General features: G+C 37.1%; 1 protein-coding gene across 7 annotated transcripts in view; it reads left to right on the top strand.

Annotated features, from left to right (window-relative positions):
* Positions 1-15,364, top strand: part of ANKRD12 (ankyrin repeat domain 12) — a 101,270-nt gene that overhangs the window by 73,856 nt on the left and 12,050 nt on the right. For 6 of the 7 annotated variants that reach the window (XM_044934644.2, XM_044934645.2, XM_025273622.3 and 3 more), the window contains one exon: positions 9,569-14,262. In XM_044934644.2, coding sequence (XP_044790579.2) covers positions 9,569-14,262 — 4,694 coding nt within the window. Of the gene's footprint in view, positions 1-2,107; positions 5,850-9,568; positions 14,263-15,364 lie in introns of those variants that run through there. The other variant, XM_044934648.2, reaches the window with a different exon arrangement.

The following is a 15,364-nucleotide window of genomic DNA, read 5'->3' as shown; positions in this document are numbered from 1 at the left end:
CAAATTTAGATCTGTTGAAAAGATCTAAAGCTGACAAAGACAGTAGCAGTAGTCATTCCTGGTACCCAGATTATAATTGGGAAATATTTTCTCCTAAAAGAAAGCCAAACTTTGTTGGAAAACAATGGATGATGCTAAACTAAGTCTAGGGCAGGAAATATAGAACATCTCCTTATTTCAGATTTCAGGTTTTGTCAGAAGGCCTTAGACAGCTTGGAACTGTTCCCCTCTAGCCAAAAATTGGAAAGTTTGAGCTTCAATAAGGGTGTTAATTGCAAAGATTTGAAACCCATCAAACATGTTTAAATTCATGAATTTTTCATGGTGAATTTTTAAATTAATTCATGGTCACCAAAGAACCAGTTTGTTATCTTAAAAAATAGGCAAAAAAGGGGGAAAAGTCAATCATTTATTTTGCTTCCATATTCCTGTATGAACTCTTACCACTGGGTAACCTCATTATGATGAGAAGAAATGTTTTCTTATAAGATTAATACAGCTAAAAGAATGACAAGAGAGACTGACCACTTTGCAGCCCCCTGTTAGTTGATGTCTGGGAGCATCGAGGATCAGTAGTTGCCAACATTAAATTAGAAAGAGGATGAAACCCTTGCCTGCCCTCCTGCTGAAGGAACACTCTGCTCCCCTCCTCAGTCCTCTAGGTCGGATCCTGCTGCCGTTGGCAGGAGGGGCCCAGACAGAGGAGTGTGCTGAGCTGCACCCAGCGTCTTCTCCCAGCTGGATTGTACAAAAAGAGGGAGGACCTGTAGAAAAAAAATAAAAATAACTTAAAACACCATATCAGGCTTTAAAAAATGGACAAGACTAAGATTTTAAGTGTGTACTTAATAGGTACTTCTCCAGGGGAATTTTTATAAAACTCATTTAAGGTGAATAGCACATAAAAGGTTCAGGATATTGGGTTTTTTAAATACTAAGAAATTCTCAAGAATTGTTATGTTAGGGGAAACGCCTGGTATGTTTTCAGTAGTTCTGAAAGGAGCCGGCAATAGTGATTGTTTTCGTATTCCACTAAGGAAAGGGTCAAGGCTTCTGCTTGACTATCACCCATCCAAAAGGGGGGCTGATTATAAGGAGAAGAGACATGGGGGAGGGAGGAATAGAGAGAGACAAACATGTTTTTTAAAGGGTTGACAGCAGTGTTTAGTAGCGGGAATTGTAATGATGGGAGCTAAAACTATAGGAGGAATTATAAAGGTGGCAACATTCCTTTTTGTGTATATTTTCTCTCCTTCACCCTCCAATAAATGTAGACTGAAGTGTTTGGTACAGACATTAACATTAACAAATATTTGTTTAATTGGAGGAAGGGGTAATTGGGCCTTAGGGATTATGCCAGAAGTTTCCATTACCCACAAATCCAGAGTCGCTGAACCTGTAGCCGGAGTTTGTCCATTAAGGAGACTGGGTGAGTCTGGGAACACCTGGTCCGGCAACAGCAAGGTCTCCTCTGGTGCTTCAGCACGGAGGGGCCATCTGTGAGCTCGGAGGACATAGCTGGTGAAGGAAATGGAGATACTAACATGATTATCTCCTAACCCCTGTCACTTCTTTAATTTCAAAGTATTTGTAAATCCATCTGCCAGGTGCAGGTGCAAACTGAAAGTCAGTTGAACATCTTTGTGCTGTATGAAATAAGGATTATAATAACTGAATTACATAGCTTCCATAGGAAAGTAAGAAAATAAGATTTGAAGAAGAGAAACATTTTATATGATATGTTAATTCTCCCATTTATTATGCCTATGGACTTTGTAATCCTGGTCTCTTCAGAAAACAATAGCAGTGAAAAGCAGCTTTGGTTAAAAATCTTTCTGTGAGAAAGAAGTGCTGCAATAAATTTTTCCCATGGAAGAAGTTAGGTATTTTATTTGAACTTACATGTTTCATTAGAGTAAAGCACATCTTTTAGAACCGTTTTTGATTTTCACTGATACTGTTTCATGTGTTCATCAGCTATGTATTGATTTTTCAGCATACTTATTTTCCACATGGTGAATGTGCCTGAATTATTGCTTGATCAAAATCCCTCAAGGAATGATTTAAAAATCATCAGTAAAAATCATCCGTAAGTATCATACAAAGATTTTGAAGTTGCTGAAAAAGACTGATGAAAATACCCAAATTTATTGTTTAATTTACATGAGGTCCTTGGCAGACTAAACATCATCTAATCTAAATTCAGAATGTATTAATATTTAATCGAGTATTAATTTGACTGCCCATAGACATTTGTACATGTAAAGCCTGACAGCATTGTTACCCATTTTGTATGTTACGTCATCCATGTGACAGATACACTTTAAGTGTTGCAAAGTTAGAGAGTATAACTGGCTGTGGATTTCAGAACTTAAATTTGGAGTAGATAAAAAGGCATTCTGTAGGAAGCATTTTAGAGTTTGGCTTATGCCATTAGGTGTTGTGCTTTGTGACAGTGCTGCTCAGAGGCACTGTTCTGCAGAGTGTCAGGTCCTCAGGGCACAGAGCTTATGCCAGAACATACGCCAGTGCACGGCTTCTTTCATCAGAGAGGAGGATGCTCTGACAAGAGATGTCTGTCCGGTGAGCTCAAGAGTGTGCTTGTGACGTCGCTGATTTCCTCTGAGACAAGCCTGTTACTTCATCATTTCATCACAGATTAGTAATAAACAATGTGCAGGGTGGCCCAAGTTTGTGAACCTCCTTGAGTAGTCATTTTATGTCATGCACATCAGATATTTATGATATTGTTGGAGGAATTCATGTCCTGGTCAGTACAACTGATTTGCATACAAGTATACGACACTTAAATCTGCATAATTCTGTGGTTTTTTTCCCCCTAATCTCTGCCCTTTTTCCACAGTCTTATTCCATATTACCTTCCTGACAGAAATTCTATCTGATAATAGGATTTGCTACAGATATTTACTTCTTGCTAACCTGCTGAAAGCTGAGTCATATTCAGAGAACCAGACCACGCTCCTGAACCAGAATTACGGTAACGGAGAAGTGGGTGACTCGGTGTTTCACTGCACCCCTCCCCATGCTTTCTGACACTCATTAATTGCCAAAGATTCTGCTGCAGGTTTGCAGACCCTGTTTTATTATGTAAACAAAGTGCCCAGCGGGTAAAGTTGAAAATGCCAGGCATTGTTAAAAATAATTGTTCACCCTTTCCTTACATTGCTTTGACTGCCAGTAATCCAGCCATGTTTATTACGCCACTGCTATAAACTTTGCTCACTTGCATGCTTCAGATTAAGCAAGGAAATACTCCATCATAAGTAGGCAGTCTGTGTTTAGAGTCTACCATGAGACAGATTAAGAAACTTCCAAAAAGACAGTGATACGTTGTTTCCCTCTGGTGTTTGCTGAGTGCATTTCTGTGTTATAAAATACACAAAATGACCAGTAATTCAAAGCTTTATTTTCTTAATGTTAAAAGATTGTAACTATTCTAAATATATTGTCACATTTGTTAAACTCATATCCTCAGTTTTATATTTCAGGAACTATGAAAATATGACCATTCATGCAGATATGGAATTATAACAGTTAATAAATCAAGAGATACAAAAAACAATTACATAAGTCAAAATAGACCAGAAATTTTTATTAAATGGATTATGTGATGTTAACAATTTAACTGTAAGTAGGAAGAAGACACACCTGAGGAAGTTTTAAAACAAGCTTCTTTTAAACCTTGGAAGCATAAAGACTACAGGTAGAGGTCACATAGAGTAAGCACTGTACTTGGTGTTCAGCAACTTTCATTCTTCATCCATCACTGTGGTATAGGTGCTTACAAAAAATGAAAAGGCATGTGATGTGCAGAGGGCTGAGCATACAGCATAATAGGCAATATATATTCTTTAGTGATCAGTTAAAAGAAATTCCGTCACCATGTTTTGCATACTCTGCTTTTTCTCCTCTGTTTTGTGATACATATGGTACACTTTATACACAGAGTTCTGGTTTTAATTCTTCACACATTTCTCTAAATATCACCAACTACTTCTACCTGAATCTTAAACAATCAAAACCTCTATAGTTCTCTTATTTGAAAGCCAATACTTTAAAATCAATACAGGTTTTATCATGTGTTTTATGTAGATTCATTGTATCAACCTAACTCTAAAGCTTAAGAGTTTTAAATTCAAGATTGAGTGTCTTCTTAAAATTTTATTTGTCAAATTTTGTTAAGTGGAGAAAAAGGGAAAGAAATTATTATACCTAAATTACCATTTATTATAAGCATTTGTTCTTTAGTAGTGTCTATAAAAATTGAATAGTTCTATATTTTTTACTTATATATCAAAAAAATAAATGGGAAATTGTGACTGCAGCTGGTATGTTGTTTGGATGTCTGCAAATGAATATGTCTTTAAATTTTTATGTTACATAAAATAATAATCTCAATATCTCTCTTTGAAGTTTATCTAAATATAATCAAGAAATTTTAAGTGTATTTGCCCAACATATATAAAATGGCTTATTGCAAATTCAGAATGAATCGATTTTTTGTTAAAAATATATTAGCTTGATGGTTTGTCTTATAAACTGCATTTCTACCAGTGCCTAGCAACTTAAAGTGAGTCTGTCACATTATTTTAGTCCTTGAGATATTGCTGAATATTTAAGACTAAAACTCTTTGAAGGGTACATTTGGGCAGAACTCTTAAAAAAGACCTTTGACTTAAAATATTGTATGTATACAAATAAATGAGTTTAGCCTTAGCTATATCATCCTGTTTTACCTACTCATGGTTTAAAGGACCTCCATGTAATATATATAAAAATATATATATGCATAAATATATATATATACACACACGTATTGATGGAATAGCCGAGACTGGGTGATTTTTGTCAGTTTCCTTTAGTGACATCAAATTTTTTGTAGTGATACCAGTCATATTTTCAGAGGGGGACAATCTTGATTAATTTATACTTTATAGACTTCATTTTTTTTGTGACTGATATGTTGGTAGAAAGGCCATGTATAACTAAGGGAGTGTACAGAGTGGTGTGGTACTTGGTTTTACTTTTTATGTCAATTTCGCTTTTAGACATAGTGTTTTCACCTATTGATTATACTCTCTTCTCTCCCCAGCTCACCCCTAAACTCTTTGCTGTAACTCCTTTACCTGTACCTGTTACTGTAGAAATACAGTGAAAATATATTCCCATATAGCATACTTACTTCCAAATAAATGTACTAAACATGACTACTTTTTTCCTATACAGTAAAATTAAAATAACTAACCTTTACTTAGGAAAATTGAGGTTTATTTTATTTTATTTTAAATTGAGTTTTAGAAATGGAGATTTAGAATAAGCTGTATAAAATTACCCTATATTTTATTTTCCTGTCTCTAGACTGCATTTTACAATCAATTTACGGATATGGAAGCCATAAAGATAGGTTTCCTAAAATGCAGGTGTTTTTTTCCTAATGTTACTTCCTTGACTAGAATTAGAATGTAAGTTATACTTACATAATCAGGTTCAGTATACTGGTTGTGGTTAGGAGAGTATTGCAGAGCAAAGCAACAACTCAAATATCCCTCCCAGTGGAGCCCCGGGGGCTCTGAAGTACAGAGCCAGCTTGTTGCAGGCGCGTTCTCAGCAACAGACTGCGGTTAGAGGGACCAAGGAGCACACATGCAGGGGATGCCTGCTGTAGAGGTCCTCCATTAAACTGCTGCAGAAACCAGTTTTTCCCTTTATCAGTATGAAAAGAAATCCAGAGAGTTGAGGAAAATCAACTGAAAGACAAACAAGAAGGGCCAAAATGAACAAGCACAGCAGTTGATCTGGAGAATGAAAATTACGTAGGAAGCAGAAGGGTAAGTTCTCAGTGCACTTGGAGTCGCTGGGATGATGGTGGGGGCTGTCGATCCAATAACCTTAACAGAAGGCCACCTTGAAAAAGTTGGCCAGGAAAGTCCTTGAAATTCAAAATGTTTTTCATTACTGAAAGTAAGCATTCCATATAGAGTTAAAGAATAAACTGGACATCGCTGAAGATCTAATTTAAGATCTAAGAGAAGGGCGACACATAAAACATTGAAAAATGCATTGGGAATATGAGAAAAATGGTTTAAAAAAAAAACCGTACCCAGCATATCCAATATTATTTTTACAAAGAATAATAATTGTTGGGAAGAAAATAATTTTTTTAGTTGAAGAAGATGTCTCTTAACTGAAGAAAGATATTTATAGATCAAAAGGGAATGTACAAAGCAAAAACAAGCATGGAAAGGGAAAACCCCACATCAAGTTACATCACGACTTCAAGGATAAAGATTGTTTAAAATTTACAAACTTCCAGAATCAGAGGCACAGAATCAGAGTCAGAGTGACTGATTTCTTGTTCTTAAAAGCTGTTGTGAGAAGATGGGTGCAGCTTCAGGCTCAACGTTGTATGAAAACTGTTTTGAACCTAGAATTTCATTTGCAACTAAAGTGCAAGGTTAAAAAAGTCTAAGAGGAAAATACAGACATTCAGATTTTGATGAAAAATTCCCAAGTGACAGCAACAAGCAATTGTCATATTTTAGAACAAGGTGTCAGAGATATTTGTGAAGAATTTATCAAGAAAGGAGTAGATTATAGTACACATAGTGTGTGAATTAGATTTTGAGAATTCACTGTGTCATGTAAATATCCCCTTCCGTTCTTTTGTTCTTGTAATTTTTTGTTGTTAAAAAAATCATTTGCCTGGTAATTTTTCTCAAAATCTGGATTTTGCTTATTGCATCTCCATGATTTCAGTTTCAGGAAAACTATTTTCCAAATAAGGCCTTGAGATGTACAAGAGCAACTTTCAAATGTATTGCATTTTTAATCAATTAAGTTTTGTTATTTAGCACTTTTTCACAGATAACAAAATGCTTTAATGAAAAATTTAATGCTTTAATGATTGCTTATTTCTCACTTGTCTCCCTAATTTCCCAAAGAAAATTGTTGAGATGATAAACATAATATATTTTTAAGGAGCTTTTTTATCAGAAATAATTCAGTAAACTGTTTTAAATACAAATTCAAATCTTGTAACTAAATAGATAGTAAAGACGAAAAAGTTGGAAACAAATTGAAAACGGTGTCGTATCACAATGACCATGGCCATTTTCAGTACAGGGGCTTGAGGATTCGGATTCTTAGGTGAATTTCTCAGTATCCTAAAAGAGGTGGAGCAAACATGTTTGTTTTTACTACTGCGCCAGAATTCCAAGACCAGCTTTATCCATAGTCCTGGGTAAAGTAAATCAAAAAGGTTTAAGACTCCTTAGGGAAGAAAAGAGATTAGAACCTGGTCTGCCAGCAGAATGGCATCACAGAGAAGTAGAGTCATCGCTGGGGTCCCAGACTGGCCAGCTTTAGGAGAGCTATGCAGGGTCCTGATTGGCAATACTGAGAGCCCGCATGCAGAGGAGCAAGCCTGGTGGGCGGGTGCAACTCAGTGACCAGAGCCAGGCTGCCATCCTCCTGGGGTAACTCCACACTGTCATTATGGTATATCGTGATTACATATTAACTCTGTGTAACATGCAGCCCTTAAAAACCGTAATAAATGCAACTTTAAAAGAAAATGTCTGCAACTATTGAATGAAAAAAAGCTGTATGTGAAATGGGGCATGGTGTGTTTGAGCTGCCTTTTGTTACATTAGTTGTTTTCACACCCTGAAGTCTGCCTGAAGTTCCTAATATCCTTCCCACCCCATTCGGTGCTGTTGCTGTGAGAAGCGTGCTCCCCTTTCCCAGGTACTGACTGGAGAAGGGTACCTGCACCCTTTAAACCGGGTGCCAACAGCCATCTGAGCCATCATCAGGCTGAGTCACTGTTACTCTGCAGAGCTGTGTTCTTTTCATCACATCACACCTCCCGCTGAGCACTTTGTGCCTAGAGAAGCATACTAAATGTTTACTTAAGATTGATTCTAGTGTTGACTTGAGGTGTTAAGGAATATACAAGGAAAAAAATCATTCCCAGTTTCCAGTTAAACTTACCTAATGGGAAAAATATAAATAGAATAGTTGTATACAAACCATAAAACATCAACTCCTTAAAAACTGCAAGGGGAGAAAAGTCCTCAAGAACAAATTATAAATAAGGTGCCAACAAGGAAAATAACACCTGTCATATAAGTACATATTCTTGTATTTATTTAATTGAGCAGAACAACTACTACTTCCAAAACAGCTGTTCCCTTTTTTGCATCATAAAGTTCTACAGTTTGATGCTTTGTATTGCAGTATTAAGAACTGGGAATGGAGTTACGCCTACAAGCAATTGTCATTCCAAAAATGTTCTTTTTTTTAAATTCCACATGTCAATATAACTGTCACACAGATGTCACTTAATAGTATTCGAATATTACCACATCTTCTCCACATCTCTCCAGAGCTCTTGTCCAGTGCTCAGAACCTTACAGACACTCTAAAATGCGTCTGCAATTTGAATTTCCATGTAAAGAATATTTGAGAGCTAGATCACTTTTAGGGGAAATTTGATGTATTCAAATAAATTGATTACCTTTATATTGTTATATATTTAGCCAAAAAAGTGAAGTTTGATGTTATCCTCTTTTGGTTAGAGTCTTCAGTTTTCTTTTAATTTTACAGGCCTGGGTTTTCTTTTCAGTTATAGGCTCCATGCATACAACATACATTTCAGCTAAGAAAAGATGCCCAACTAGGAAAGAAAAAAACCTATAAAAGAACTAAAGAATAAAGTAGCTTTTTTCAAATTATATATCAGTCTGTTACAATCTTGATTTTGTAATTGGGGGATATATTTCTTTTTTTCTGTGTTTGGTTTTTTTTTTTTTTTTTTTTTTTTTTTTACAGGTGGTATAGCTGACAATCATGTTTCTTGTATAGTACAACCGTTCACCTTTATTCAAGTTCTGTCCTTTTGGGAATCATTTGATCATTTATGCTTTTAGTAGTAAAAAAATTCTGAAGCATACAAACTAATTTTTATTAAACTTTTTAAGTTAGTGATTGTTAATCTTTTCTGCATCAAAGAATTTTACTTAAATATCTCTCTCCAGGAAAAATGAAAATGTACATATATATAAAATTTTATAGGGGACTTCCCTGGTGGTTCAGTGATTAAGTCTCTATCCTTCCATCTCAGGGCACCAGTTTGATCCCTGGTTGGGGAACTAAAATCCCACATGCCACATAGCGTGGCCACAAAATGATTTTTTTTAATTTTTTACATTAGTAGCCAATGTTTCCCTGAATCCAGTCCTTTTGGAGTTTTAATTATATTGTTCATACATTTTAATATTAGTTTTTATATATATATATATAGTATATCCAGTGTATTGTGTGCTTTACAGGTGTCATGAGGTATCATACTGAAGCAGAGTCTCTGAAGCTTTTCCACAAAACTGTAGCAAAGCTCTTACATATTTTTCCATTGTATTATTTACATATAAATATGAAAATTTTTCAGAATTGAAGTATTTGCTGTATATGCTGTGTTTTTCTCTCAGTATTATTTTCCTGACAGTTATCTCTTGACTAACAGGAGATTTTCTTTTTCATATTCTAGATTCTGAAGAGGCTCAATCTGTAAATCCTTCCAGTGTTGATGAAAATATTGACTCTGAGACAGAGAAAGACTCTCTCATCTGTGAAAGTAAACAGATAGTTCCCAGTAAAGCACCTCTTCCATCTGCCCTTGATGAGTATGAGTTCAAAGATGATGATGAAGAGGAAATAAATAAAATGATTGATGACAGGCATATTCTTAGGAAAGAACTGCGAAAAGAGAATGAATCTGAAGTAGAAAAGAGTAGTTTATTTGCAAAACAGGAAAAAACCTTCTATCCTAAATCATTTAAAAGTAAAAAACAAAAGCCATCTAGGGTTTTGTATTCAAGTTCTGAAAGTTCAGATGAAGAAATTCTTCAAAACAAAAAGTGTTCTGCTCCATGTTCTGTCCCTGAAACATCAAATTCTGATATTCAAGCCAAAAAGGAATATGGAGTTTCAAATGAACACAAACAGAAAGGCAAAGTTAAAAGAAAATTAAAGAACCAGAACAAAAATAAAGAGAACCAAGAGCTGAAGCAAGAAAAAGAGGGGAAAGAAAATACCAGAGTAACAAACTTGACAGTTAATACTGCACTAGATTGTTCAGATAAGACCAGAGATGAGGGGAATTTTAGGAAATCTTTTAGCCCGAAAGATGATACTTCATTACATTTATTTCATATTTCCAGTGGTAAATCTCCCAAACATTCTTGTGGACTCAGTGAAAAGCAGTCAACACCACTGAAACAAGAACATTCTAAAACCTGTTTATCACCAGGAAGTTCTGAAATGTCATTACAGCCTGATCTTGTTCGGTATGATAATATAGAATCTGAATTCTTGCCAGAAAGTTCAAGTGTAAAATCTTGTAAGCATAAGGAAAAAAACAAACATCATAAAGATTTCCACTTAGAATTTGGTGAAAAGTCAAATGCCAAAATAAAAGATGATGATCACAGTCCAACATTTGAAAATTCAGATTGCACACTGAAAAAAATGGATAAAGAGGGTAAAACATTAAAAAAACATAAGTTAAAACATAAAGAAAGGGAAAAAGAAAAGCATAAAAAAGAAATTGAAGGTGAAAAGGAAAAATACAAAAGTAGGGATGGTACTAAAGAGCTGCAACGGAGTGTGGAATTTGATAGAGAGTTTTGGAAAGAGAATTTTTTTAAAAGTGATGAAACCGAAGATCTATTTTTAAGTATGGAACATGAGTCCCTAACGTTAGAAAAAAAGTCAAAGTTGGAGAAAAACATAAGAGATGATAAATCAACCAAGGAAAAGCATATCTCCAAAGAGAGAAACTTTAAAGAAGAACGGGAAAAGATTAAAAAGGAAAGTGAGAAATCTTTTAGGGAGGAAAAAATAAAAGATTTAAAAGATGAGAGAGAGAATGTACTTATAGATAAAGAAACAGAAATCAGCTCTTTAGGTGTAAGTGCCACTGAAGAGACTATAGGGTTACAATCAGTGGAAAAGGAAATAGAAATTGAAAAGCATATGAAAGAAAGTAAGGAAAAATCTGAGAAACGATTTCAAACTAAAGATAAGGACATTGAGAGGGCTGACAGAAAAAATTCTGAAAAAGAGAAGAAGATAAAACATGAGCATAAGTCAGAGAAAGACAGATTAGATCCTAGTGAATGTGTCGACAGAATAAAAGAAAAGGACAAGCTATATTCACATCACACAGAAAAATGCCACAGAGAAGGTGAGAAGCTAAAAAACATTACTACCATTAAAAAAAACGATGACAGAGATAAAAGTAGAGAAAAGATGGATAGGAAACATGACAAAGAAAAACCTGAGAAGGAGAGACATCCAGCAGAGAGCAAAGAGAAGCACTTGATGGAAAAAAAAAACAAGCCATCAGATAGTATTGACTATACTAAATCAGAAAAAAGCAAAAATAAAGAAAAAGATAGGGAGGTAGATAAAAAGGACAAATCTAGAGACAGTGTAAATATAAGTAATTCCAAACACTTCCAGGAAGAGAGAAAGTCAAGTATAACAGACAGTAATAAAGCACAACATGAAAAAACTTTCTCTCTCAAAGAAAAAACAAAAGATGAACCTTTGAGAACTCCTGATGGAAAAGAAAAAGATAAAAAAGATAAAGATATAGATAGATATAAAGAACGAGACAAACATAAGGATAAAATTCAACTGAGTAGTTCACTCAAACTAAAATCTGAAGCAGATAAGCCTAAACCTAAGTCATCACCAGCATCAAAAGATACTCGGCCCAAAGAAAAGAGGCTTGTGAATGACGACTTAATGCAGACCAGCTTTGAACGGATGCTGAGCCTTAAAGACCTGGAAATAGAGCAGTGGCACAGAAAACACAAGGAAAAGATTAAGCAAAAAGAAAAGGAACGGTTGAGAAATCGCAATTGTTTAGAACTTAAAGTAAAAGATAAAGAAAAAACAAAGCATGCACTAGCTGAGTCCAAAAATAAAGAACTTACTAGATCAAAGAGTTCTGAGTTGACTGATACTTACACTAAGGAGAAACACTGTAAAGATGCTGTAAGTAATAGATCCCAATCTGTGGACACCAAAAATATGATGAGTTTAGGCAAGTCATCCTTTGTTTCAGATAATAGCTTGAACAGGTCTCCTAGATCGGAAAGTGAAAAGCCAGGTCTCAGCTCCAGGTCTGTCTCCTTGATTTCAGTGGCTAGCTCAGAAGATTCCTGCCTTACTACAATGACAACCCCAAGGCCTCCAGTTGAGTATGACTCAGACTTTATGTTAGAGGGTTCGGATTCCCAAATGTCCTTTTCCCAGTCACCGTTTTTGCCAGTTGCCAAATCTCCTGCCCTTCATGACAGGGAGCTGGATAGCCTGACTGACCTATCAGAGCGGATTAAAGCATCGTATGCTAGCAGGCTTCTGACCTCCCATCTCCGGGCATCTTCTGTCGAAGATGCTAAACTAGTTACAAATGAAGGGAGATCAGCTGCAGAAGCCCGAAGATGTAGCATGCCGTCTGTCATTTGTGAGCATACAAAGCAATTCCAAACAATATCAGAAGAGATCAGTCAAGATGGCTCAGCTGTGCCAAGAGAGATTTGTCCTTCTCCCAAATCTGAGATATCCTCCAACGTGCCTGAAAGAGAACTTTTGAGCGTGTCTAACATACATTCCAGTTTTGCAGCCTCTCCAACTAGATCTATAAACAGCAAATATAATTCTACTGATACAAATGTCATCAAGGGCACTGCTTCCTTGGGCGTGCTGATGGGCAGTCCTGTGCACTTAGAGTCCTCTAATCAGGTTGGTGTGATCCAGAGTAAGTCATGGGAGATGGAGTCGTTAAACACCGGAGACTTTAGCTGCCCAAATTCTGCTGCACCTGATCAAGATTCTTCTGTTCAGGGTTTTTGTAATCCTGAAAACAAAGTATTGAGAGAACAGAATATTGATTTTGTGTCCGTGCACCAGACTGAATTGCCAGCAAACACTTGTGCTCAGGATCCAGCGTCCTTTCTTCCTTCCCAGCAACCTTGCTCTTCTCATAGCCAATCACTTTCAGATGCTGAATCTATTCCCAGACATTCTTCTTTGTCCTATGTCACCACTCAAGAACCAGGTATTCTACAGCAGAAAAATGCAATTCAAATGATCAGTTCTGTTTTGGATACTGATACTGAACCTACAAAAGATATGGAAAATACTTTTGTCCTAACAAACGTTCAGAAGACAGATGCCTTTGTCCCAGTGTACTCTGAAAGCACTGTTGAAGAAGCAGCACCAAATTTTGAGAAAGCTAGTACTTTGCCAGTATTGCCATCAGAAAAGGACTTGAATGGAAGTGACGGGTCTTCCCAGCCAAATCCTCATTATGCATTTAGCAAGCTAATGTTTAAGTCTTCCAGTGGCCATGAGGCTGAAAAAAGCACTTCTGATACTCAGGATACTTCACATGAAAAAGAAAACAAACTGGAGAGTTTGGTTTTGACTCATTTAAATGATAAGTGTGATTCTGATTTATGTGAAATGAATGCAGGGGTGCCAAAAGGAAACCTGAGTGAACCAGATAATCCAAAACATTGTCCTGAAAGTGAGAAGTGTTTGCTTTCCATCGAGGATGAGGAGTCACAACAGAGTACTTTATCGAGTCTGGAGAACCATCCACAGCCATCGGCTCCACCAGAAATGCATAAATATGGACACTTAGTTAAAGTAGAACTAGAGGAAAGTGCTGAAGATGATAAACCTGAAAACCAGATCCCTCAAAGGATGACCAGAAACAAAGGAAACACAGGAGCCAGTCAAAGCAAGCAGCTTCTGGCCAGCTGTGCACTGTTGCCAGACAAAGACAGTGAGTCTGCGTCCCCTCGAGGAAGAATAAGATTAACTGAGGAGGACGACCCTCAGATTCACCACCCGAGGAAAAGGAAAGTGTCCCGGGTGCCTCAGCCGGTGCAAGTGAGTCCTTCTCTGCTGCAAGCAAAAGAGAAAACCCAGCAGTCCCTGGCTGCCATTGTAGACTCGCTGAAGCTCGATGAGATCCAGCCATACAGCTCAGAGCGCGCAAATCCCTATTTTGAATACTTGCACATAAGAAAAAAGATTGAAGAAAAGCGCAAGTTGTTATGTAGTGTGATCCCTCAGGCACCTCAGTATTATGATGAATATGTGACGTTTAATGGGTCATATCTCCTGGACGGAAACCCCTTAAGCAAGATCTGCATACCCACAGTAAGTAGCCTCGCTTGGTATACACTGAGAGCCCCATTGGTAGGAATGTGATGGAGGTCACATGTGTAGTCTTCAGTTTTCTAGTAACCGCATTTTAATGGGGACTTCCCTGATAGCTCAGTTGGTAAAGAATCCACCTGCAATGCAGGAGACCCCAGTTTGATTCCTGGGTCAGGAAGATCCGCTGGAGAAGGGCTAGGTCACCCTCTCCAGTATTCTTGGGCTTCCCTGGTGGCTCAGCTGGTAAAGAATCTGCCCGCAATGCGGGAGACGGGCGTTCATTCCCTGGGTTGGGAAGATCCCCTGGAGAAGGGAAAGGCTATCCACTCCAGTATTCTGGCCTGGAGAATTCCATGGACTGTATAGTCCATGGGGTTGCAAAGAGTCAGAGATGACCAAGTGATTTGACTTTTGACGTTTTAAAGAGTAAAAGGACATGGGTGAAATTAATATTTCACCCAATATACCCACAATTCTATGTGAAAATATAATCAGTATAGAAGAGCTTTTGAGATAGTCTACATAAGTGTTTTTTTTGGTGCTGAGTATTTGAAACCAGGCTGGCTTGCAGTACATCTCAGTTCAGACCAGCCATGCATCAGTCAGTGCTCAGGAGTCATGTGTGGTCTGTGCTGCCTTATTGAACAGCACTGGTCCTCGGTATTTTGTTCCTTTCCTGCTGCTGCTTTCAACCATAAGGAGTTAATGCTTTTATTTCTCTGAAGGGTAACTCCTTTCCTTGTCCTTTTGATTCCATTCCCTCCAGCCTTCTTTGGAACCTTCCTCTATGAGAACACTTGTTGCTACTATATTTTTACAGTTTCTCTTTTCACTGGCCATTACCCATCAACTGAACATATTTGGGTCTCCTTCATCCTAGGGAGAAAAAAGTTATCCCTTGCTTATGGCACTTGGTCATGCCTAGTGAGTGATCTCACACCGCACCTTAGAGAGTGATCTGTGCCCATTGTCCCCTCTGTGTCACTTCCTGTTCATACTCTTACTGTGTGTGCACTGGCAGAGATCCCCCATGAGCTCCAAATTGACTCATTGTTTGACCTCTCCCTTTTTCTTTCTGCTTGCCTTCTGTCATGTTCGACTT

Source organism: Bubalus bubalis, chromosome 22, assembly GCF_019923935.1.
Source record: "Bubalus bubalis isolate 160015118507 breed Murrah chromosome 22, NDDB_SH_1, whole genome shotgun sequence".
Taxonomy (NCBI): domain Eukaryota; kingdom Metazoa; phylum Chordata; class Mammalia; order Artiodactyla; family Bovidae; genus Bubalus; species Bubalus bubalis.
The sequence above is the reverse complement of the archived record's forward strand: the minus strand, read 5'-3'. Positions and strand labels throughout refer to the sequence as shown.